The sequence below is a fragment of the Hippoglossus hippoglossus genome, chromosome 5 (genome assembly GCF_009819705.1).
Source record: "Hippoglossus hippoglossus isolate fHipHip1 chromosome 5, fHipHip1.pri, whole genome shotgun sequence".
In the NCBI taxonomy this organism is placed as follows: domain Eukaryota; kingdom Metazoa; phylum Chordata; class Actinopteri; order Pleuronectiformes; family Pleuronectidae; genus Hippoglossus; species Hippoglossus hippoglossus.
In genome coordinates, this window is record NC_047155.1 from 24,870,084 (window position 1) to 24,896,699 (window position 26,616).

General features: G+C 42.3%; 1 protein-coding gene across 2 annotated transcripts in view; it reads right to left on the reverse strand.

Annotated features, from left to right (window-relative positions):
• Nucleotides 1-18,364, reverse strand: part of pdzrn3b (PDZ domain containing RING finger 3b) — a 99,417-nt gene extending 81,053 nt beyond the window's left edge. Inside the window, exons 1-3 of one of the 2 annotated variants that reach the window (XM_034585328.1) lie at nt 17,487-18,352; nt 10,980-11,066; nt 8,482-8,589 (exon numbers count right to left, since the gene is read on the reverse strand). In XM_034585328.1, coding sequence (XP_034441219.1) covers nt 8,482-8,589; nt 10,980-11,066; nt 17,487-18,200 — 909 coding nt within the window. In that variant the 5' untranslated portion in view covers nt 18,201-18,352. Of the gene's footprint in view, nt 1-8,481; nt 8,590-10,979; nt 11,067-17,486 lie in introns of both variants that reach the window. The other variant, XM_034585329.1, reaches the window with a different exon arrangement.
• Between the last annotated feature and the right edge of the window lie 8,252 nt (nt 18,365-26,616).

Genomic DNA, 26,616 nt, shown 5'->3' on the forward strand with positions numbered 1-26,616 from the left:
GTTGGAGAAGCCTTAAGGGAAGTTTTAAAATCTCAGATTTCACTTTTGAGTATTCATGTAACTGCGAAAAAAAGAAGAAACAAAAAAAAGAGTCGAGCCGACAGTACATGATTAACAGCCAGTTGGGTTAAAAGTCATTGGGAAAAGAAATGAAGTCCACTTCATCATCTCACTGAAGCGGCGACTGTAACGGTTCCATATGAGAGGGGAGACAAGCGCACTCTGGCACTTTGATTGATGAGTGAAATCTATAACCTATAATCTCTGGAAGGACCCATGTTGGATCACACAGTGCCACACAGACCATGTTTAAATCACTGTCAGCCTATGGCCATTCCCATAGAAACAAACATCTGCTGCCAACAAGTCAAGAGACGGAATCTGTGTCATAAAGCAGGAAAGTCCCTCCGTGTATCATAACCATGTTGGCACCGCTCGTAAAACGCACTCGCAGGAATCCAGTTGTTGTGTCAGATTAGCCAACTCTACGCCTTGTTCAGCGGAAATTATACACAATGTACGTTTCTATTAAAATGTAACTGGAAAACTTCGACAAACAGAGCTGTGTGCTTGTCAACATCTCGTGATTTATTCTAAAGTTCTACCACTGAGGCGTGGTAGCCAGTTTCTCCACCTAATTGATTTCCCTGCATGGAGCATTCCTTCAATTACCACTCCTCATTTAGTTTTTATCTTTGCTATTATACTGCTCTATCTATCAGCTCTAAGTGGGATGAACTTCCTCTATACAGGACCAATGATAAGTAGTGGTATTTGATCCGGTCGGATACAGTGAGGTATTTTTGTGTCCCTGCAGAGTGTCCCTCAGACAGAGATGAGTAAGACTTCGAGTCTCCAACATTTCTGCCTCGTCTGCAGCACAAACCAAAGATTTACAACTTTGAAAATGTAGAAACAGTTTTAAACTGTGGTCTACACGCAACATAAACATAAATCTGGTGCAAAATGTCAACACTTCTATTAAGATGATGGTTTTGGGGGATTGTGCCACTGTTTCCCATTCCCATCGCGTTCCCTTGTGAGATACATGCTGTGATCATATTAAATATTAAGAAAGCTACTTTGGCGTGTTGTATTATTTTGGTGCCGTTACAAAACGTTTTGGGAGCTGCGGTTACAAGACAAATGGAATAAGACTCGACCACAGTGGAGATGAACATAACAACTGTGGTAGAGACATTTTGCTGCCAATTTGACAAAAGATATTTTATATAGGATTTAAGGCAGCAAATAATGATTATTTTAATTTTGGTTAAATACTATATATGAGATAGAAAAGCGTCAAATTCTCCAAAATGAGAGGCTGAAACCATGCTCGGTATGTTTACTGAGGTCTAAAATGACAAATTAATTATAAAACTGGTTTCAAATCAATGTCATTTTTAACATTTTATTCCAAAAATACATGCAGAAATTGTTTCGAGGACCAAATGCTACATGATGAATACAGGATATTCCCTCACATAAGGAGTTGACAGATCTGTAACTGATAACTATTTTTGTAGATGTTGACTGTTGTCAACTTGACATTTGAAAGACAGAAAGCTTAAGAACCACTACTGAATGAACAAGGAGGTAGGAGGATTCTTATGTCAAATAACTTAAAAAAGATCAAAAATCTAATCTCTAACTATAGGATCATTCAGTTTTTAATGTTTGTTGGTCATGGATCAGTAAAGAAACAATGACGTGTGTTTTTAGTTTGTTACGAGAGAGTTCATTTTACCGTTGTTTTAATAGTTTTGTTCAAATTCCAAGGCATTTCAAATGTTACGTAAACACTTAAACTGATCTTTTTAGAAATGAGTATGTGTCAGGAATTTATCTATTACGATTATCTGTGCATCAGTCTATTTATCTAAATATGGTGCCAAACATTTTGTCTCAGGAATTTGAACATGCTCATCTCTGCCCTGCCGGACAGAGAGAGGCAGAGAGACACTGGTAAGGCCAGAGGGAGAAAGAGAGAGAGAGAGAGAGAGAGCGAGCGAGTGGGCGGTGATTAACATGCTGCAGTCAGGATGCATTTCAGAGGGGCACTGGGAGGAAACGACGGGCCATTACAGCACAACTAAGGGTCTGTTAATCAGCCTATTAGGGTTTAATTGAGGGTAGTTAATTAGGAGTCAGTGGGCAGTCTGTGCTTGGGGGTCAGGGGCTGACATGAGAAGCAGCTGGCAGAGCAACCTGAGCCGATTGTTGCTGATCCATTTACACAAGGCCTGTGATTGATAGGCAGGAAAATTAGCCTTAATGACAACTGTCTATTTCTGCCCCCGTCGAAACCTTTCAGGAGCCATAAATTAAGCCACTAGCCCCGATGAACAAGGAGCCGGCTGAGACTGGGCTGGAGCAGAGCAAACACATTTACAGTAGGCCCAGACTGGACGTCTCCGCAAAATCGTCAAGTGTCGGCTTGCCTTTGAGGACGCAAGCTGTTTAAACTGAGTGGAAAGTACAATATTCTGTGTGTGGCGAGGGACAGACACAAAAGCCGCCTCTTGGCTGGAGCAAAGCCTAAGCTCACCTCACACCATCTCTCGACTGACACGACTCCACATCTTAAAAACTTTTTTTTCCTCTTTCCCCCCCCCCATATGGAGCAGGGGAAAACAAAGATGTGCTTGTCTTCGCTTCTTATAACCAGCTCAGCAAAGGGCAGCAGCATGCAGCTACCACCAGAAGCTGATTAAACTGACTCTTTAAAGTTAGATTTGTTGTTAATGTCCTGCTCCGGCCTCAGCTGGACCACGGGGCACAGGAATGTGGCTCACTGCTAGGATTGGCCCCGCTTAGCCTTGGGTGGATTCATCCCGTCTATGGGCCAGACAGGAGCAGCGGAGCGGGGCCACATTCTGCCTGGCCTGCCCATCTGGGGAATAAACACGCTGCCTGCGCAGGGGCCAAAATCTAATAAAGACTCTGACAAAGGGTCGCTTCTTGCCTCAGAAATGCCAAACAACATGTGATCCCCTAAGAGAAACAACTTCTACGTCTGTTCCTCATAGCCCTCCGGGTCAGAAATAACACCTAAAGAACTTTTGGCACATGTCCTGCTGTGGATGCCATGTGCTGCAACGACTTATTGGTGACAGTAGGGGTGGAGTCAATCGCACCATTCTCCCATTCACTATTCAACGAGACTTTTTATTTATCTAGGACGATTGATGGCGTCCTAAAAATCACCTTTAGGCAGATTCAGTAACAGTGAAAGCCTGATACAAATTTTTGAAATATATAAATTTTTTACAATTTGCAATGATTCCTCAAAAGTCGTTATCAAATCCTCATGACAAAGAAATGTAACTGATGCTTTTTTTCCAGGATATTGTACAGTTTAACCATAAACTTTATTATAAATAACTATAATTAAAAAGAAAACACAAATAAAACCAAACATATAGAACTTGATTTAAAAACATTTTTTTATGTAAACTAAACAAAAATGCACATATTTTCTGCATTGCTTAGTCTGTAAAATAGAATTGTTTATATCGGCAAACATAATCTAATACTGATAGGGCTAATATCATCCAAAATTATAGGCTTATTAGAAACTTAGTAAACTCCAAGCAACCAAGGCTGAACACAACAATCATGAGTAGAACCATCAGGTAAACAGTTTCATTCTGAACTCGGAAAATGATGCTTGAAAGTAGCGTTGTGTAATATGCCATAAAATACATACACGACATTACTGATCATTCACTAAATCGACCATAAAACTGACCTGACTTTTGTCATTACGCTCTTAAAAAGTCTAAAAGGAAACTTTTAGCCATGATTGGCAAAAAAAGGCAGCGACTTGCTTCAGATTTCTCACAAAATCCTTAAAATATCTCAATCTTCCTCGCCCTGGAGAAGAATAAAGGCTCATTGACATGCACGCCTCCGACCCGCCTCCACTAGAGCTCGCCTCACATTTCTGTCAGTCACTGCTAAGTGCTATCTGGCTTGGCTTTTAAGCGGTCTCTGGCCTGGTGATTTGATACTTAAGTAGCTGCGGGGCAGTTTGAGGTGTTTAGTGGCTCACTGTGGGTAACCTCGCAACTCACACGTCTAATGACAAGAAAGAAACAACACATGTGCTGCCTGAAAGAGGGTCACAGTCACATGTTTGAAATACAGACGTGAAATGCCACTTTAATTTAAAACATTTACAACGTTATTAACTTTAGCCTCACTGATTCTTTAATAATTAGTAGTATAAGCTGTAGCGATATGCTAATAAGAACAGGATCTATCAAGCATAATAAAGTTGATCTGGTCATCAAAGTCTTTACTTTTATGCCCTTGCCACCAATAAAGTCAGTGTATTTAGAGCAGCCTCTTTTGCATTTCAGACACATTTAATTGTGACCCCTAGCATTTTTTTCCACCACATTCCTCCTGCTCTTCGACAAGCCAATTAAGCAAAATAAAAAATAAAAAATGCATAATGCATCTCAAACAGGTTAAATGAACAGATGTAACCGCCAGTTAATCCGACTTGCATCATCGGTTGCAAAACTGTGCCAGCGTAAACATTCCTGCTATTTTTGGCTCAAAGTTTTAAGACACCCTGTCGCATGTTGAGTAGTTGACACTGAATAAAAACATTATTGTGTTGAATGCTGCCCTTCCAATTTTCACTGTCCAATTCTAATGACATGTTATAGTTGGGACACTATCCTGTTGGTTAGCCCCTCACCCAACCCCCCCAAAACAACACACAAACCCATCCTCCATATTGGAACTGGCATCTCCCAATGTCAGTTTATTTTAAAGTAGTTGTTGCTGTTCACCCTCGGCGACCTGGGAATGTTTGCTGAGGATTTACAAGGCGACATTTACAACAGCAGCCCGGGCGTCTCCATTCTCTTCCTATTTTCACACTCAGGAGCCCACACAGAAAACTTCCCCTTCACCCTGAGAGCTCCTGCACAGTCATTCTGCTCTTGCAACATGGGTTTAGTCATATATGACTAAACATGGGTTTAGTCATATATTTAGTCATGGGTTTAGGCTTGATGAAAGTCATTTTAGTGGGAATATGGATATACTCAGAAATCAAACATCCGGCAATACTTAATGTGAAGCAAGAGAGAAAACTAAATGCAAAGGTTACATTGACATGGTCAACAACATTCAAGTACACAATCATAAATTATCAAAGAAAGTATAGCATGGCTAAAGAAAAAGCCCGTAGTTCTCGACCAGTCCCACTATTAAACTGAATCCAAACTTATTTATCTAACCGTGGCAGACAGATCCCGACCAGAGTGCTTGCGGAGCAAAAGCAAACACACCTCAAGGTTTTTATGAGAAAAATGTCTGGATGAACAAGGAGGCATTCATGTGCTGAATCATACCAGCCTGTAGCTGCGTTAGAGGACAGCCATCTGCCATCACACTCCCCCGCTAAGAGCCTGTTATAGAAGGAGTAGCTGTGGATCATCATGTACATGTTACATCCATATAGACTTACTGGAACTAACACCTCTGCTGCAGGAAGAGAAAACAGCGCTACGGCTCTTGACGGAGCTGTAGTTTAACTGCCTCCTGAAGCGAACGCGCTTTCCCCTTCTCCATGTAACATGATTGTCCTTTTGCAGAGCGGCTGATCCCCACAGCAGCGTTGTGGCTGTCAAAATTATCACCTCTGTTTGCCGCTAAGCCACATTCCATGTGTTTGAGAAAAAAAACTAACGTTTTCCATTCCACTGTCAAGGAAAATTACAGTATTGGTACTAAAAATGACTTGATTAACTCACCGTATGCTCGTGCTAGCTTACAAAAAATGTAAAGGATTTAGCAGATAAAGAAACTGATATTTCCCTCTGAAGTTGGTGGAGATAAAACCAGAGCTAAAAAGACAAAGAGCATTGGACTTCTTGTTTGGGACTCCTGAAATATGACTCCAAATGAAATGCAAACGTTGCCCTGTGTCTGCTGAATATGTAAACAAGGAAGAGCTATTGCTAACATATTCATCATGCCGACTTTATAAGGTGACAATGTGTCAGTGTTGTGTTTTGAGTTTGTTCCACTACCACAATGTGTCCAAAAAAACAAAACCCCCAAAAAAAGTGGTTGATAGAATGCAGAATCTTAAAGCATTGGATGAATCTGAAAGGTTTAAACCGAGAGACACGTCTGAGCTTAAACAGACAAGAGATAACTCAACCTTTGCACTGAGGTTTAAACTGGTGATTCAAACCTTTACCCTTTGTCAGTGCCAATTCACACTGCAGTCATCAATTAAATGATGGATTGATTGTAACCATTGTGGTCAACAGCAGCCTTGATGAATCTCTGCCCAGACTGTAAGATTAAAAGCTTTAACTAAAAAATAATCAACATTCTGTCTTAAAATTAAAGAAATGATACATCACACAGGACTACACCAAAAAACCTCACATCCTGTTTGATTTTCACATTTCAGACCATGGATTACTTCTTCTCTCAATCAACTATGGTATCTTTATGTGTATGTACTTTAGTTTGAAAGAATCTTCCCAAAATATATTACCAACCATCAACTAGAACAATTTCTATAGCTATAATATGTGACAACAAGTGAGGTCATGCAGTATTTGTCTAGAGAACAAGGTGTGATGAGAAACCACATTAGTAGGCTTATGCTTTTCTAACGCGCCACGTCCCACACAAGATTTTAAATAAGACAAAGTTACGGTTGGTTTCAGGCCACAAGGTCAAAACACGAAGATGAAACTCCCTTTAGGTGCTTGGGATTAAATTCCTTTGATACACCGTTGTCAACCACAGAGCCAATCACCTGAGGTTAAAGATGCAACCCACTAAACTATAAACATGTCACAATGACGTTGCATCGGACAAATCATGACATGGAAATTTGTTGCTTAAATAACCTAACAAAGGGAAATTCTTTTGGAAATATGAACCACCTCCACTATCAGGTTTCCCATCCGATGAAAAGCTCCAATGTGGAACAACAACTCTGTACCGTCTATACATTTCTATTTCAATGGCTGAGTGATTTATTTTGTAGTTTTTTGTCCACTAATACCTCATCTCTTGAAAAGAAAGGGTCACTTAATAGGGTGCTTTGCTACCTCCTTAGGCTCTTCACATCCTCTGCGCTCCTGTGTTCTCCTTGTCGGAGAGATTTCGTGACTTCATTCACAATGGCTCCGAAACAAGACAAACACAAGTGCAGCATTATCCTAAATTACCCGAATGGCTGTGAGTGGCTATCTGAACACTAAATCCACCACAAGATATGGTCTCAAGTAACAAAATACAGCAACATCTGGCCCGTTAACATGACTAAACCCGACCTTGTTGCGCTCGCAGATGCACGCAAGCTTGTAAAAACAGACACTACAGATGGACGCAAACACACACACTTCCACTGATTCATGTCCGTCGTCTTGCTAGTGGCCCAAACGCAGTGTCTCTTTCTGACCTCGAAACACCCGGATCCAGGTGAACTGCTGGCTCAACCTGTTAAGGGATCTCATGACAAATCTCAAGTTGCAGTGAGCTTTGAGACCCTTTATTGGGTTACTTGAAGAAATTTTAAAGAGGCTATGTCACATCCTAGGTACGGTGTTGCAATGATTACAACATTATTTAGGACCCCAGGGTGAGGTAAGTCGTTTGCATTTGACTGCATGAATGACAGGATAGAACAATCAACAGAGCCCAGATGTTGGCATCTTCTTTTCTTGTAAACAATTTTCACAAACATCTCTGCGAGCGATGTGATGGTCAAAAAGCCCTGGGGGCAATTTCACTTAGGTTTGACAATAAATCTTATGACAAACCATATTTGTCATCCTGCGGTACTTGGTAATACACACTCGTAATCCACATAAATCTCATTGTTCAATGCAGCCATTGTGTGAGACCCTGGCTGACAACTGTTCTATAAAAGCAACCTTTGTGATGTTGAGTTTCTCGACGCATCCCTCAAGTTGACCTCGGGGTGAGCCGGGCTCTTCCACACGAGATTCTGTTTAAAGGCGAGAGGAGGACGCTACACGGCAGCACTGTCATAAGGGATTTGTCAGCGAGGAAGCGAACGCAGGGCTCCGTCTCACTCAGCAAAACCAAAGACAGACATCCTCGCCTCAGGTTTATCTCGGCATATCTGCAGTGATGCCCCACTTAACAAAGGCTTTGCCTGAGTGTTGATTGGTAGAAGCATATGTCGAAACTTGAGCTGTCTGCAGGATTTACCATTTCGAGCTGAAATAAAAGCCCAAAATGTAAAATGCTCATGCGATGCGTCACATTTGCTGCTTTCAGCCCGAGTTTCATTTCCAGAGGTCACTGGAACAGAAATACGGAGTGATGGTCTCGTGCTTCCTCGCTCTCGTCATCTTTATAGGGCAGACAGCAGCTGTCACATAATCCAAGTTCCACATCTACACCACATTGACTTCCACATTGTTTTCCTGCTCCAGGAAACACGACAGGGTGGGCTACACATACCTCTATTATTCTGTCGTGGATTTGAAGGCCTCCTTCCTTGTCCGCTGGACCATCCTCGACGATCTTGGATACATAGATCCCTTCATTTGAAGTGCCGTCATTATCATCCTGTGAAATAAACAGCAGTTATTATGTCCAGCATAAGAAAAGCACAGAGCTTTAATTGTTAAGGAGAGAAGTAGTGTGAACAAAGGGTGGGCGAATATACCAAAATCTATCACTATCTTTTTTACACATGATCAATCTGTATTGTGACCTTCCTTCCCACTTTTGACATGTACTGGAGAGAATATCCTGACAACAAAATATTCCATTAACAAAATGGTCATTAAAACCCGAGTTTTGAATACTAAATAAAGCTGAAATCAGCAGTCAACAATAACACTGGACCACTGAATAAAAAAAAAGATCTTTCACAAACTGTTTCACAAATTAAATAGAATAGCTGCTTTTATCAATTTTTTTGACTGCTCTAACGCCTCAGTCATTGATGAGTGTTTATGTTTCAGGAACTTGTGATGTGCAGATGGGTGGGGTTGAAACTACCTGAGTGAAACACTCGCATTACCTTAGAAATGCCAATCATTGGCCGACAAAGTCAACAAATAGAAGGAATATCTGACTGAGCCACACTGCAGACATTGAGTCCTTTTTGGCAGCAGCTCCTCATCCGCCATGATGTTATTTCACATTGGATAAACATACAGTATATATCATGCATGAAAGAGATACATTCTGGCCAGTCATCATAACTATCCAGGAGTTTAGGTTTTTGTTGGTTTGTATATGTAGCATGGATCGACACTATGTGGGTAAACTGGGAATAAGTAGGACATAAAATGTTGTGATCGACACTTTGCTTTAAGATGGTTCACAATATGAAATCATCAGATCACCCACCCATTGTGACATTAGAACAAACATTGAATAAATAAAGCTTTGTAAAACTACTTTAAAAAGCTCAGGGATTTCATGTAAACATTCACGTAGGTTGAACTCACCAACCAAATACCTTTTACTGAGTGTGTCGATATTAAGATTGAAATATTCATAACGGTCGATATCACGATAAATGTTCCATTATTTCTATTAAGTTTAAAGACAGATTTTGGCTCCAGACTGAAGGTTGTGGTTTTAAACAAAGAGCAAAACATTTTATTAATCTGAGGCAAATCAATTATGTGTCAACCCTCCTAAGCATTATATCAATATATATTGAACTTTTTTTATAACGCTATTGATGATCACGGCAATTTAATTACAATAATTATTGATATTGTTTAATTGCCCAGCCCTATTGTTGATTTAATAACAAAAACACATTGTAATCACCCTATTGAGTGGTAGCGAACAGAACAACGGTGAACAACAGCAATTTAAAAAAGGGACACTTGAGGAAACTCCACAGTCACAGTGCGAACTCTAATTAGTCATTTCTGCTCTGCTTCCTCTTTCAGTGGCATCAAGTACAGTGAATTTGCAGCAATGCTTCAACAAGCTCACTCCTCTGCCATACAATTACTCCTATCTTGAGAGCTGTGGACAAACTAGCCCTTGTATAGACCACAAAACCTGGCAGCTGATTGCTCTTACCAAGCCATGCCAAAATAACAGCCACATGAAACGCCCTTGTCTGAGGCTACAGGGATATTAGCTATTTCCATTTTAATGAATAGCTTCTTACACAGACTGTTGATTTGAGGCTAGCAGGGAAAGAAAAAGCCAAGTATCATCTCCGCTCTCTTCTGGTTGAGTTTGATACATGGGTTCTGTCACAACAGTGAGCAAGGCTGCAAATCTACCAGACCATGGAGTCGGGTACACACACACACACACACACACTTTTTATAGTTTCCAGCAATAGAAAGTTTCACTGTGTTAAATATCACTACAGAAATGTGCGTCACTGTGGCTGTGGAAAAAGTGCCCCGTAACAGTTTGAGTGCAGTCCCAGTGAAAGGGATACAGGGGAAACACCATTTCAATAGGATCGGCAGAAAGGAGATCCATGTATGGAAGACAGAGTTGAGATATTTTCAACCCGTCACTCAGCAGACAAGCGGCATCATTAATGACTTTCACTTCAGAGCCCCGAGGCAAGAAACATTGTGGCTGTGAAAGGTTCAGGGCGGAATAAGAGACCCTTTCCACTCCTCTGTGTTTACCTCACCACCGAAATCCCCTCAATTAGAGACAAAACAACTGCGGTCGAAGCCATAATCCCAGATTTAACTCTCATAAAACTAATTATACTTTTTTTAATCTGTGATGCCAAATCCGCTAAACCAGACCAATATATAAACACAATAAAACTTGATAGATGCGGTCCATCTATCCACAGACTACAAAACACATGCATGACTAAGCTGTGTCAGTCAGTACACAGAGAGCTTGTGGTGCTCTTAAGTATGTGCTATTCATTCCTGGGTTGCCATATGACACTTGGCTGATCACCGAGGGAGATGAAAGCCTCCAAGATCGCTCGGCTTTTAACCTACCGCGCATGGCCTTCCTCCTACGATGTTAAAACCCAGAGATCCGCCCTCACGAAGAAGAACAACCGTCAAGCTTTTTGTCTCGCCTTCCTACGGACAGACAGAGGAGAGACACGTGAACAAAGAGATGGCAGGGGGTTATTCCTAATAATCTATCATTAGCTCCAGGTGAGCGACAGATTGATTGAGCCGGCTGCGTGGAGAGGAAGAACAGGACACAGAAGAATATTTTCTTATTAGCCGATAATTGAGGGGCTGAAACACATAAAATTACAGATAGAGCAAGGTGCAGGGGCAGGAGAAAGTTAATGACACCATTCCCTGCACATTAAGGGGAGTAACTGAAGAGATTGGCTTAATGACACCTCTTTATTCCCATCTTCACTTGGGCTGAGCAGATAATCAATTTTATGGCAAAACTGCAATTTCGAAGAGTGCAACCTCGAGAGCTAAACGATAACAACTCACAGAGTTAACAATGCCTTACAAGCTGCAGGAAATGAAAGATTTAAATGCAGCTGTAGATGTCACCAGCTACAATGACAACTGTTGCTGGCGAAAGGTCTTGAACTGGATCGGGTATTTTCCCTCTAGTAGCTCAGCTCTAAACTTCACCGTACTCCAGGCTTAGCCCAAAGAGTAAAAGTGACCGTTTCAAAGAGGAGCCGCCAGCCCTTCCCTCCCGCAGACCGTTGTCCTATGTAAATAATACACCAGCGGACCTCTTACCCAGTCGCAACATGACATGAAGAACGCTGGGAAACTCGCCTAGTCAGCTCTTAATCTGTTTTTTTTAGCAGGACTTAGAGGGGAGTTATGAGGTAGCATAATTTCAGCTGCCACTCCAGTATGCCGCTGCATAGTGGGACTAAATATAAAGCAGATATTATTGGCATGTACAGTGCCCTCACTGCCATATAGGCTAAAACGACCGTCATGTGCCTGTCGGGCCATGCTGGAATGTCCACTCCCGCACAGTGTCACGGACACATTAGTGACACATGCTTCCATATTATGGTCGCTACAGCCGTTATTGTCAACAGGAGGACAGTTGGCCGTTAGGTGAATAATGAGTTGGATATGACTCAGAATTTAACAAAAATAAAACGACAGGATAATTAAGCTGAAACTGCCACAAGCCTCAAAACAAGCCGGAAGAATTTTAAAAAGGTGTTTTCACATGTCGTCTACAAATGAACTCAGAGTAATTAAGCAGAGGATTTTTTTCCACATCTGCGAACACTCGAGCTAAGCTCTGATCTCCTAGAAATGAAGTGAATCCCTTCAGGACGTTGTGCATTTCCTAAAGCTTTAGGAATGCCTAGGTGATAAAAAATAAAATGTCCTTACGACCAAATCAAGATCATGTGGACATCATTTAGGGGAAACACGTGTCAAGTAAACAAAACTTTACTGGGAGGAGGAGAAAAGAGAGGAGGAAGAGGATGAAGGAGAAAAAGGAGAAAAGGAGGAAGAAGAATGAATAGAAGTACAAGAACAAGGAGGGGAAGAAGAGGAGGAAGAAGGAGAAGAGGAGGGAGAGAAGGAAAAGGAAGGAGAGGAGAAATGAGAGGAAGAAGAGGAGCAAGAAGGAAAAGAGGAAGGACAGAAGGAGAAAGAAAAGAACAAATGAGGAAGAAGAGGAGCAAGAAGTAGAAGAAAGAGAATACGAAGGAGAAGCGCAAAAAAAGGGGAAGAAGGAGAGAAGAAGAGGAAGAGGAAGGAGAAGAAGAATCAGAAGAAAGGAAAGGACAGGGGGAAGATGATGAAGACGAAGAAGAGGAGAAGGAAGAAGAAGAGGAGGAAGAAGAAGAAAAAGATGAAGAAGAGGGAAAGAAGAGCACAGAAAGAAAGCAAAGTTGCAGTGAAACTTCAGTCTGCTGCTCTCTGGTGACTTGGCACACTCGCAGCGGGCCTTCACCTCAGGACCAGTCACACTTTCCGAGTCTGTCCTCCGTCACACTGCCTTCCCCTCTGTCTTCCTCGTCTCAACATAGAGCATCTAATTATAGTGTAGCTACTTAGATGTAGAACGAAAAAGGAAATATTGATTCATGAACTATTGGCCTGAGAGCCAAGAGGAAAAAACTCAGTGACCTGGTCATCTGAGGGAATTCAGGGCGGGAAGGTATGATGGATTTCAAATCAATTAGGAGATAATTACTGAGTGAAGATGATGCATGTATTCAACGGAAACAGCAGCATCATCAATTTCTGGAAGGGTTGTACTTCTACAAGCCATTTATTAATATCATATTCAATTGACACCCATGCGTGAGAGATAACTAATGGAGCACATTAGTCTATTAATTTATCTTGTAGATTCATGCTTTAAAATTAGTCCACAATTAGCCTAATCAGATTGGGCCCCTGATTACCCAGATCAAATTCAATGCAGCTTCAATCCGTCCGATGTCTTGTGATTTTGATTGATGCTCTTTATCACATCACGGAGCGCAAACACTGTCGTCCACAGCAGCTACAGAGGACGCTCGGTTCAAAACAGAGATCTGTGGCTGAATGGAAAGTGGGACAGCAGTTCTAGCAGTCCTGAAGTGAACCACAGTCAGATCTGAGCTCCTTTTTGTTTTCGCTTTGGTTTATCGCCCTCCCTCGCTCACCGAAGAAGTTTAACATGTTGTAAAAGGGGCTATTATTGGAAACTTCAGTCGCTTATTCCACGTAGCCAGGCCACCCTGATCTCCTTCGCAGTCGGCGTCTGATTTTAATGTCTTAAGAAAACGTTAAAATCCTCCATCTGGCTGCGGAAGCGCTAAGACGAAGAGTGACAGACACTCAAAAACAAAGTAAAGTGGGTTACCCGTCAGACGTCGCATGAAATGATGGGTCTGTATTCACTATTTGACAGTGATTCGAGGAACAAATATGTCACAGAAAGTCTGGCTGATAGAGCCTTCCCACCACAGACATTTAGTATTGTGTAACACAGCTGGAGAATGATGCACTTCATTTAACTGTTCCAGCTGCGTGCTGTTGTGAATGCTGGCTCACTGTGACTTTGAAGGAAGCCATCATAAATGTCAAAACCTGAGCTTCCCTCCTGAGTAAGGTTTAATAGGCCATAAATCTCATCTAATCTGACTGATCAATGATCGACTGATCATTTAAATCACAAAAAAGAAGTTAACATGGATTTATTGTCGACTTCAGGCGTCAACGGCAGCTTCTGATTTATAGCCGAGGGTCAGATTTCACACGGTTATATCACCTGCACAGCACTAGATGTACTGTATGTGTTGTATAGGCCATATTATAGCTTATATTCCCCACAGTAAGATACACAGATTTGAAGATTTGCAGTTTCTTCCAGGTAACTTAATATGTAGAATCCTGTTGTGTAAATCGCTGTGTTTACATACAGTCATTCTGAAGCCGCTTTCAGACGGAACTCCGAGTGATTTTAGGAGATTATCCGGGAAATCTGTATGTAGGAACGCAAATGTCCGAGTCAGTTGGTGCGGATACTCTGCCGAGTTTCTCCTGGCCTAGTCTCTTAGTAAAAACTCTGCATGATGTCTGAATGAGCCCACGTGAGAATACAGTGGGAGATTATGTGGAGGATTCACTGCGAGTGTTGGACTGAAGAAAAAAAAAACGTGTTACACTGAAAATACCAAAGAGGATACAAATATCGCAGGATGAAAGAGAGAGACAGAGCCAGACACTGAAGACGGCGAGAAAGATGTCAACTTGGAAAGACAGAGACTTTTAGTGATAAGGGCCGACGCAGAAGTGGATGGGCTGTAAACAAAAACCCATGAACTACGCAGCTGTTGTATCCTGCCCCCTGCGTCACCCGTCACCCAAACACTATTCAGATTTCTGTGTTCTTGTGAATGTGTCTGAGCGGAGAATCTCCTGCCGGGGTGTTCACGTGTGGAAGGCAAACTCCGGAGAAAGTCCGGACCCAATTTTGCGTATTTTGGCTTTACACATCTGGGATCAAGGTTTTAACTTCCTTATTGTCGTCTTTGCTCTCAACAGGCCACAGAGGTCAGAAAGACTGAAACATGCACAAGAAAACACTAGCAGCAGGTCACACTTGTTGCTGTAAGCACATGATATGTCTACATCCCAAACATTAGTTATTTTTGGGAAGGCACACATCAGGTACAACATAACCTTTACAGCCCATATGGCAGAAGCAGAAGCATAAATCCAGCTATAGGGTCTCAGAGAGTTCCCGTCATAGTCTGCAACTCGCCTGCTTGCCAGAGCTAATCTCACTTGTGATGCTATTTCACACCGATTCTACCACCGAACAATCCTGTGCTGAACCCAATGAAAGAAAAAAAAAAAAAAACTTTTCAGACAAACCGCATCATTCACAAAAATGCTCCTCTTTCTCCTCCATGGAGGATTTCCGGAAGAATTCCCACATCTTCCACGTACAGTGCGTTTAAGTTGTCTGCCTGTTTACACTGGGAATGCATATATCTCAGTGGAAGGACTTATGCCACTGTCAAATCAACCATGATAACCAGCTGTGCTACAGGCCCAGCAAGCTTCTCCACACCAGCGTGAGCGATTCCACCAATTCCCTGCATCGGTGGTTTTGTTGCGCAATTCACCATTCTACCGAAACTCGTGTTGCCGAGAACATGAGCCCATAATGAATAAATGAAATCACAGAGCCAGAAAAAAAAAAAGACAGAGATAATTGAGAGAAGAGTGAAGTCTTTGTAAGAAGCCACTTGTGTGGGAAACTGCACTAACAAAAACAGGGAATTAAGAGGTGGGAAATGAAATGAGCACAACACCGGAGAAAAAGATCCCACTCACTGATTACGTGGATGAATGGGAACTTTCATCCTCACTTCACTTTCGTCCTTCAACTGTCAGCAGTGTCTGTTCAATCTGTGCAACTCGTTCCTCCTCTTCTTGGACAGACTTTCTATTAACTAAGCCTTACTAACAATGTCACCCCCCCCCCCACCGCAGCAGCGCAGCCACACGCCATATTCATTCATAATTCAATTCATTATAGGCCTAACTGCATCCTTTGTGATGCTGAGAATTACCAAGAGCCATAAAAACATCCTAAGGCTTCACCCACAGGTTTTGTTTTCATTTGGAAACGCATCACCTCTGCTACAGATACGCCTGACGTCCACACTATACTGCAGAGTAGTAAAACAGAGACGTGTAGAAATGCTGCTGGCCCCGTTTTAGTTTGAAAACTTTAATTTGATCTGGACGAGCAGAACCTGAGACGTTTGGAAACGAGGATGTAGACACTCACAACCGCTTGCTGATTGGGTCTTTTCTGGCCACTACGAAGCCTTCGCTGATTCGTCAGGCACCTATCACATGACCCCCTTACAGAAGAAAACAACTGGCAGCCCCAGTGTACAACGCAACATGGATAATCAGTTACAAGTGTTGCCGACTGTTGTCTTTGCTAACAGATGTTGTGCAGTTAAATTCTGCATTTCACAATGATGCAATTGCTTACGTGGGTAGAAGGTTGAGATGTTATTCGAGGAATCGGCAACAATTCTGCAAATAACAACCAAATGCTTCCTGTTTACACCGGCAGGCACCCTCATGCCCAGTGTACAGAGGTTCTTTCAGTTTGAAAAAGGCAGGGCAGGGAGGGGGGTTAGTAGTATGAATGTATTGTTGAACCAAAGGACCCAGAGATGTACATACTTGTATTAAGTGGAGATTTATGAGAAATGCTTCATCTTTAAACAGTGTAAACGGACAGGGAACACTCATCAAATCTTTCTCACGCTCACTGTGCTCACTATCTCCAAAACATTGTCTTTCAAAAGGACATTCGGGCCCTCAGAAGTTCTTCTAATCGCTGCCGGGGCCCCTATTGGAAATCTATATCTTCCACCACACTCACACAACTTCAAATGGCTGATGACAGAAAGGCTCAAACAGGCATGCTGCTACAGTGGGACATACAGTAGAGCTGGAGACTGGCCCTTGTTGTGTACAGAACTGCAGTAAATATTTGGCCCTGCACCCCCACCCGAAGACTGCCAGCTGGCCAGAGGCACAGCTGACATCCCCGACGCTCACAGGGGGGAAACAAACTCCTGAAAAAGTTGGTTTCACAAGTGGGAACAGGTCAGAAAAAAATAAAAAAAATATTCAGTTTGTCTTCCATTTGCATCTGTGATGAGGTAAAATCTAAAGAAGACGTAGGTCACTACTGAGCCAAAACAACATGGAGGCCCAATGAAAGTGAGATACTGAGTCCCAGAATGCATTTGACATTTTAAAGCCTGTAAAGTTGGATCTCCAACATTTATAAAGCAAATTGACTCAACCATGTTGCAGATATATGTTAAAAAAAATGATGTTGAGGTTCGGTTGTTGAAGTTCTAATAAACTTTTTAAGGTGAAAGTGTGTGTTTTGCTGTTTTCCTTGTTGTTTCATGCATTTTGTGTTCAATCTGCAGGTTTCTTCTCAAAGAGAGGGAGAATGACCAGCGGATTCCAGAGGGGGGAAGTTCCCTGAGAGAGGAAAGTTACCTTGCAGGAGAAAGCCACGGTCTCGGTGAGGGAGTCGATCCTCTCGCTGTACTCGGTGAATTTCTTCTGGTACTTCAGCGCAGTCATCTGCAGCTCGCTGTGCACGGAGGACAGTTGCGCCAGCAGCGTCTTCTCCCTCTTGTTGGCTTTGATGGTCTGCTTCTTGAACTCCCGGTCCAGGCTGAGGATCTTGCAGTGCAGCGCGCTGTTGTGCGCCTTCAGGGCTCCCAGGCAGCAGTGGCCGCCCGACGTCTGCTCCCGGTGGGTGAGCATCAGCCCGCAGCCGCCCTCGCAGTTCCCCACCGGCCTGTAGTCGCACGTCTCCCGCGCGTGAGCGTCCACGTCCCGCAGGGTGAGCACCTCGCCGCAGCCCCGGTTCCGGCACTTGGCCGGGCTGTAGTCGCACACCTCGGTGTGCTCGGCCAGATGCTGCAGCCTCACCACGGCATCGCAGCCCCGCGCGTGGTTGTCACATCTGATCTCCAGCTTCAGGATGAGGTTCTTCAGCGGCAGGACGTGGTTCAGCTCCTTGGCGGAGATCCGCTGACATTTGACGGGGCAGCTGCTCTGCTGCACCACCCAGGGCAGCACGCAGCCGGAGCAGAAGACGTGGCCGCACGGAGTCGTCAGCGGGTCCTCCAGCACTTTGTTGCACAAGTTGCATTTGAAGTCCGGGTCCACGGTCCCCTTGAAGCGGTCCAGCTCGAATCCCATGGTTTCCCCCCCCAAAAAAAAGTCCAAATCCGAACTTGTGCGCTCCCACCCCCGCGGATCAGAGTCGGAGCAGTGGTTGTTTTCAGCTGGTCATTGGTGAAGCTCTCACACACACACTGAGCTCCCTCTCTCTCACACTCACACACACACACTGAGCTCTACACTCCTCTGGCTCTGCTCCGCTAATTGACACACACTTTTGATGCCTTCAGGTCCGCCTCGGAAAGTCACACTTTAAAAGTTGGGGGAAAGTTTCTAACTCTGAGAGGAATGACTTTAGTTCACTTTTTCAAGTAGAAAAAACTTTTGTGTGGAAGTACAAAATAAAAAAGACCCAATCTGGAAGAAAAAAAGTGGACTTGTTCAAAGTTAAACTTAAGAATTTACACGGAAAGTTACAGAAAGTTACAGCAGTAATCTATTCCTCAATATGCTAAGAGCAGTTGATCCCACTGTACTTGTGGTCTTTGTTTAAAAAACCCATCAAATTCATACACCGTTTGAGTGACTTTAACAAGTAAACGCTACAGTTCTTGCAGTCAGTGAAGGCATCACTCATCGGGGCGAACATTTGAATACCGTATCTACTATGTTAAGTGCGCAGATAGTAAATGAGTTACTTTTTTGACACAAACAAGTAAAACATTTTGGTCCAAACAACATGAAAGTCATTCATAAACAAAACAAACCATTTCTAAAACAAAAAGAAAAAGGATATTAAAAGAAAGCTCCCTGGAGCCATAATGTTGCAAGAGAAGTATGTAACATAACTGAGGTTTGTTGATTTGTGTCCACAAAGAGTGAACTCAGTTTCATCGGAATATTTCATATGGATATCCTGTATGAGAGGACACACAAGTATGTGTCCTTTGTTCCGTATGGCAGTCTTACAGAAACACACACACATACACGATTTTCAAAGTTTGGTAAACAAATATATTTGGTGTACCACATATTTAGATTTTAAAATATAACTTTTTTAAAGCAGTGTTAGGTTATTTATTTGGAGCCATTGAACACTCCTTGGTTGCAATTTACTGGCTGAAAATATTGGCCGACTAAAACTATAAAGATGAATGTGAGGTGTTATAAATTCCACCCACTGTCTTCATTTACACTCTTTGATTTTAATAAAGTCAAATACTGTAGCCTATAGTGCTATTATCGTACTTACACAATGCCAAGCTATAACTAAACATGCCACACATAAATATGTCTACGTGATGAACTGCCAGAATGGAGCGCACAGGCCTACATATTAGATAAGGTGACATGACAGTCAGAAAGTTACAACTGAGCTGGTGAGCGTTCAGGCATGCACAACACATGTGAAAACAAGCAACTTTGGAAGTGACACTAGCTGTACAACCGCAAGCAAAGACTTTCATGTCGCGACACACTTTGACTGAGGAGGAGATCAGGTGAAAGTCTGGGGGCCAATCGACCTGCATCACAATGTGTGGCATGAAAATGAATATTTGAGGCGCCGCCATTAGATTTGTGTTGAGCGCACCTCTCACTGCCCTCTGCATGTGAAGGAAGCGTGGTATTACACTTTTTTTAACCACCCTGACACTTTGATTTGGCTGCATTTTCAATCCCAGCAGGAAGTCCTATCGTATCGAACGTATTTGAATTGTAGATGAAACTCCAGTGGGGAAAGAAAAGCTTCTGCTGCTCTCGGCAGAAACGGCGTTTGTCGGGTCTGACCCTGTCTCGATTAGACACCCGTTCCTACCAGTCGCCTCCTCTTTTCGGAAATCCCGTTTTATGCAATGCCATGCTCAATAAAACCTTTCCATATGTGCATTATCCAGAACTAAAAACAAGGGCTTATCAAAGACTTCATGGACAAAGTGTGACAAAGAGAGTCTGAGCTGGCGGGTAATCCTATACTGATGTTATGGGATGTCTTAGAAGGGATGGGAAAAAAACCTCCCTGTGCAGTCACGTCAAAGGTCCTTGTTCTGTTTACAGCCTGGTTCACACTGACATTTATGTGATTAAATGTTTTTCCCTGCTGGTGCTCCCTGGGTCATGGCTTGATTTCTTTTTAAAATAGCTTTTAATACAGTTAATACATGGTGTGTCAGGAAATGATTAAGCAGATGTAGAAAAATGGACAGATACAAAATGGAAGGCAGGGCTGGTGTTTTACTTTAACACCTGTTTCTTCAGACGATAAATTAATCTTTACAAGGATAGATGTAAATGTCAAATCTTGTACTTTTGGTCATGTACCTTATAAGTTTTATGCCAGAATATTGTGGTCAGCGCTGCAGAATCAAACCAGCAACCTCCCAGTTTTACACTTTTCCTCTCAGCCTCAGGGCCAACATGCTGCCTGTGATTTATTATTTCGGTGCAGGGACAAACAACTTGCCTGTCTGTGCATGGCTGTTTACTGTGAGAGTGAGTTGTTTGGTGTGCCTGGGCTGGAGACATGTTTGCTCTCAAAATGGAGACAGAATAAATAAGTGATTGTTTTCATAGACCGTGTCAGAGTCCGAGCGAGCAGGAAGGTGCATGGCAGAGTGAAGTTATTGGGATTTCTGCGGTACAGTACATTGAGGCAAGTGATACGGTATCTGCAAGACTGGTTTGTTTCGGAATGTTTTCCATGAAGCTGGGTCAAGTGGCAACAGAGGGGGCTTTAGATGAGTCCATGTTGGGTCCAGCCTAAAAGACAGACAACGCCCCGGTGGAGATAGGAGTTAATCCCCCCCCCCCCCCCCCCCCCCCTCTAACCTAAACTGTGAGTGAGGGATCAGGACAGACAGGGTTGAAATGCTCTGACCAGACCCTGCAGGTCACAATAGCATCTGAAGATAATTTCCATGCAATAAGTCAAGCTTCCAGTTTTGTAGTTTTACGGCTCAATAGCTGATTCTCATTTGAAGCAATAATTTGAACATTTTGGAAAATGTGCTTTTATGCTTTCTTGCACAAAGACTGGAATCAAGGGGAAGTTTTTTACTAGAATAAAATTACTTTTTTGTGTAATCTTGCCAACAAACAAACCCAACAGTGGTGAAAACATAACCTCCTTTGGTGGTGGTAACAACAAGATGGGATTTTGTGGGGATTTATTTACCAGATAATTTCTAGGTTGTATTGACTTCCTGTCTGACACAAGCAATAAAACATGTTAAATAGAAAGTTTTATAGGTGCTGGTCGGTAATTCGACCCCCTTTTACCTTTGGACAGAGCCATAGTACCTGTTATCATCTGCTTTCTGTCTTTATGCTAAGCTAAGCTAATAGACTTCTGGCTATATAGCTATATATTTAGAAAACAAACACAAGTGTCAATATATAATATATATATAAAAAAAGTATTGATCTTCTAATCTAATGCTTGGCAAGAAAGCAAATCAGACTAGTTTCCAAAATTCAAGTTAAAATGGTCACAATAAAAAAAAAGATCCGTCCATAATGGCTGCACTGTTAATGTGAGGAAACAAGTATTCAAAGTAATCCATGCTCCCAGCCATATATCTATAGTGGCTCTGGGTTTTATTGTGGAGCCATTTTACTTGAAGAAGCCTTTGTTGTAAAGCAACAGAGAGATCTCGGTTTCAGTGTGTATGATGAGGGTGGTTTGTTGGCTATATGGCTTTGGAGTTGAGCCATTTAGTAATCATCACCACTCTTCTTTAGATATGTCAAAGGCATGAGGGCCATGTGGGAAACTGCGAAGATGAGTTATTGCTCCTCGGGATGCCTTTTCATGTTCCGCTGAAACATGATGTACTTACAAAAGAAATACACTATCCATCTCACTGTGGTTTCCCATGCGCCTGTGACTCCCTCGGGAGTCAGTAATATTATCAAAACTAAGTTGAGCCCCCAAATGATTTATACGCCGATAGTATAGTTTGTTTTTCTTACAAACATCAGTGACTTATTGTGCCGTTCACAGGGGGGGGAACTGGAGCTTTGTGGCTCCGGCGCCCTGAGTGAATAAGTAACTTTAAAGGCTGTTGGTAAAGGTCTCAGGGTGACTTTACTACAGGTTGGGCTTGTGACTGGAAACCACCGACGCCGCATTCGTCTTCACCACTGACAGATGGTGTGATCCAAACAACCACTCCGGCCTTGTCGGTGTGTTTTGACAGAGAACAGCGGCTCAACCATCACAACATCCTCACAGGCATAAACATGTGACTGAGCGAGTGGTAATGATTGCACAATGCAGGTGTCAGCAGAGGTGTTGTTGAAGTGCACCGGTGTGACGCTCCCATTCAATGGTTAACACACTGTGCCACAAAATCAACGTCTGACTAAACACAAAAGATAATCAAATGCAGAAAAGTTTAGAGATCCACGGCAGAGATAGTGAAGTGCAAAATATTTACAGTTGCTGAATAGTTCATTATCACAAGCTTGAAGAAAAGCCAATACAGCTTCACTTCCCCCGGTAGACTGTTCTGAACTCGTGAGGTTCAAAACAGGATGTGGGTTAGGGCAACCCAGATTTACTCAAAAGCAAAACTGCACAATGTAGAAAATCCCCATTTTCTATGAACTAAGTCAAAGTCTTTGAACAAAATCTGACCTATATCTGAAGTCACATACAGTAGCTAATTAAATCTTCATGGCAGAGTCATGCAGACAGAAGCACAGAGACACTGTGCCTTTGCCCTCTGGCTAAAGAACCCTTCTGGACCAAAGGAAAATAATAATAATCATTATTACAAGTTTTATTGGCGCGGAGCTGCTGCTGCTGTTATTATCGCAATACTTGTGAGAGAACTTGTCCTTCACACCATTCTTTCCTGGTTTATGCAGGAATGGAATGTAAGTTCTTAATTACCATGTAGGTGCTGTTTAGTCAGTAGTTATGGCTGCTTTTGCATGTTCGCCCGGAGATAATTGATGGCTGTTCAATATTTGTCATTAGCGTTAGTGAAGTGATGCCACTGTGTGAAAAGGCTTTTCTCAGGACAGGGAGGAATGCAAACCCATTATAACCCCCAAAAAATTCACATGCACTTTCATAAGTCTGCAGTAGATGTACAATAATTATTCAGTAAAACCGACTACATTTGACCCAGTAACTTCATGACCAGAGGCTACTGTGAGTGTGAAGTTTAACAGTAATGTTTGGATTCCACAGCCTTGGCCTATTGGACCACTCTATATTTATGCCAACAAGCATAAATAAAGTGGGTCACTGTTTATCTGTGTGAATAATCTATTAACCACATATGTAGACTTACAGTGCAGCTAAATCAATTTTATTCTGAATAGAAAAAAACACGCTGATTGAACCCTGTTGAGACAAACTGGCCCATGATTGACCCAAATTGCCAACTGCGATCAATAGTATTGATTATGTGCAATCGTGTGTTTTCTACCTGAAGCTCCCAGCTGAGCGTGATGCACTCTCGAGCTCGTATGAAGCCCTCAGCATTTTTTCAGGAGGACTAGCATAATGCATTAGTTACAGAGGTTTCCGAGGCACAAGTGTGTAATATTAGGAACAGATGAGTCCCTCTGCGGGGGGGGGATGGAAAGAGGAAGGGCGCTTCAGAAACTCCAATCAAAAGTTCCTTTCTGAAGCCTGTGAAGAGCTGCTGATTTTCTAGCGGCTCTGTTCTCACTGGGTCCATAAATAACAGGCAAAGTAGACTTGGCACATCTTATCTCTGCAGCTTATTACAGAGAAAGAAAATCGTAGTTCAAAGATAAACCATGTGAGTGTATTTGAGCTCCACAGTTATATAAAGCGCATTTAATGACGGTCCAACACTTATTTGGCAGATTTAACATTAAGATTCACAACATATCTTGACAACTTTGCCTCAAATATTTTAGACGTTTGGTGCTGATTGTCACTTCAGCCCCCCCATCAGGACACTTTGGACACTCCATACGCTGTCGGGACATCTTGAACAAATCTGCTGTCTGTGTGTATATCAAGGACTTGAAAGTAACATATGATGCTCATATTCAGATTCATATAATATATATCATTTTGTGTTATTACCCTACTTTCCATTACTGCAGCACCTCTTTTAAGCCTCTGTCTGAAAAACTTGGTTTGAGCTCCTCTCTCCTTAAGGCCCCCCTCCTGATAAAGCCCAGTCTGCTCTGGTTGGCCAGTTGTGATTGGTCAACTGCTTCTCAGCTCATATAGGAAATGTCAGCCTCCACTCTTGCTTTACCTGGCCTTGTTAGGTGCCAGGCTATAGTAGATATCTTGATGTCTCACCATGCCCAGGATCGGCCAAACTACTGACGTGGTTTCAGGAGCATTGTTTTCTGTGGGGGAGTGGATCTATTTTACTACAGACTTTGGGCTTTTAATATTGCAGATATTTTATATGAACATAAACCTACAACAAAGAAAAAGTGAAAAAGCATCTGTCTTCTTTAATTCTCCCCATGGACTAATACTACTTATTTTAGCTGCATTTTGCTCTTTTGTTACAATGACTTGTATTCAATGCTCATAGCTGACTTGGATTCATCAACAGATGTCTTTATTCACTTAAGCCGTATGACTTCTGGGTAAAACCCGGAAAATTGCCTACGGAGTTTACTCAGTTCTCTGCACAGACACGTTCACAACAGCAACAAATCCTCTGCATTATTCAGGCGAGAGATCTAAAGGTAGAGTGAATATTGGACTTGGTACACAAGATGGCCAGACACAAGACTCCATCATAATAATCATAATCATAATAATCAAAATAATTGTAGCTCTCTTCACAACAACACAGACACAGGCTGGTTATAATGGGCGCTTATTGCTTGGGAATGTCTTGTCTCTTTGTTACATCTTCATCTTTAGTCATGCCACTTGCACCCTAACGCCATGGCACCAAAACACCAGACTCCAAACACCAGACTCCAAACACCATACACCAAAACGCTGTGAGAACTTGTTGGCCACTTGAAAAGAGGTTTAAAGTTCTTTAAAAGTTCTTTCGAGTGGTCTTAAAAGCCCATTTACCATCTGCTTTAAGGGATAGTTCACTGAAAAATGAAAATTCACTCATTATCTACTCCACAAAAGTCCACAAAACACGTTATAGTTTCACGGGTAAACAGCGTTGCAGCCAAATCCAATATACATCACATATAAAGACAAAGCAAGACCATAGAAATAAGTTTTAAGCAGCTGATGAATGATAATATGAATGTAAAAGACAATGTTGCAGCTGAATGTGTAAATAAGTAACTGTTTGTTAACAGGATCACCATCATCAACTTAAAAGGTGATGATGTGTCTGTTTTCACACCTATTTTAAATTAATTACTTCAGGTTTAAAGGATGATTACATGCATGAGCTGCACCCGCTGATGCTCATATTCGCCATTTGATTTAACAACAGCCGCCTGCTCAGCGAACAGTCTGAGGTGTGGGAGAAGCTGTTCCATGCTCTCGTCAAACACCTGCATCGGGGTGACAGCAGGATCGGAGATGCAGATAAAAGCCGCTATGACGAAGGCTGTTTGATAATGAGAACAGCAATGAACCAGCGAGCTGTGACTGGAGTGTTGACAGGCTCTCCAAGAGCCAGGCTCACACAGCGTGAGTGCGATGTGAGCATGATTCCTGAGAACACAGCACCCGATCACAGTTGATTGCTTAAATACCTGATAGTCAAAGTATGGATAATTACGGTTACAGGAAAGCCATCAGAAAACAACATGTTTGGATGAGTCGGGTGTTAAAACAGATCTTTTTCAAAAAACCTAGAAGCAGATTGAAGGGTTAAATTTGAGAGCAGGTTCCTTATCAGTGACTTCGGCTGAGTTCCTGCAGAAAGTGAAGCCAGATTTCAACTCAACCGAAACCGACGTTCCATTTCTTTGCCACTTGCTTGCCACAAAGTTTCTAGGCTAGCTGTTCAGTGGCCACGCTGCCTCCATTTGTGTCACATCAAACGTGTGCAGCCACCAATGAATGTGACAGTGTTACCCCCCCCCCCCCCCCCCCCCCCCCCCCCCCACGCAGAGCCATGGTTTAGGGAAATTAGGGAATGCAATTATTCATCTTCATCAAACATACAGACTAATTTGAATATAATCACTTAGCACTGTCAACATTTCTCTACTTGTATTATACAAGTCTGCTACTGGTGACTTATATGTGGTAATGATAATATAAATAAGAATCAAATACAAGCACACGCACACAGTTGTTTTATTTTAAATATTAATCTCTCTGTGCCACAAAAATCCCATTTATTCCCTGATGAACATGAAAGAGCTGTTATGGCTTGGGTTCAGTTCACATTTGTCCTTGTGTACAATACAATAATGTTTGGAATAGGCCAGCTCAAGATTAATATTTGGACACTTTTCAAATATAGTGTGCAGACCTAAATAAGAACATAAGGATATGTTCATGCTGCTGGTATCTTTTGCTCAATTAATCTTGTATGGAAATAGAACTGTTGGT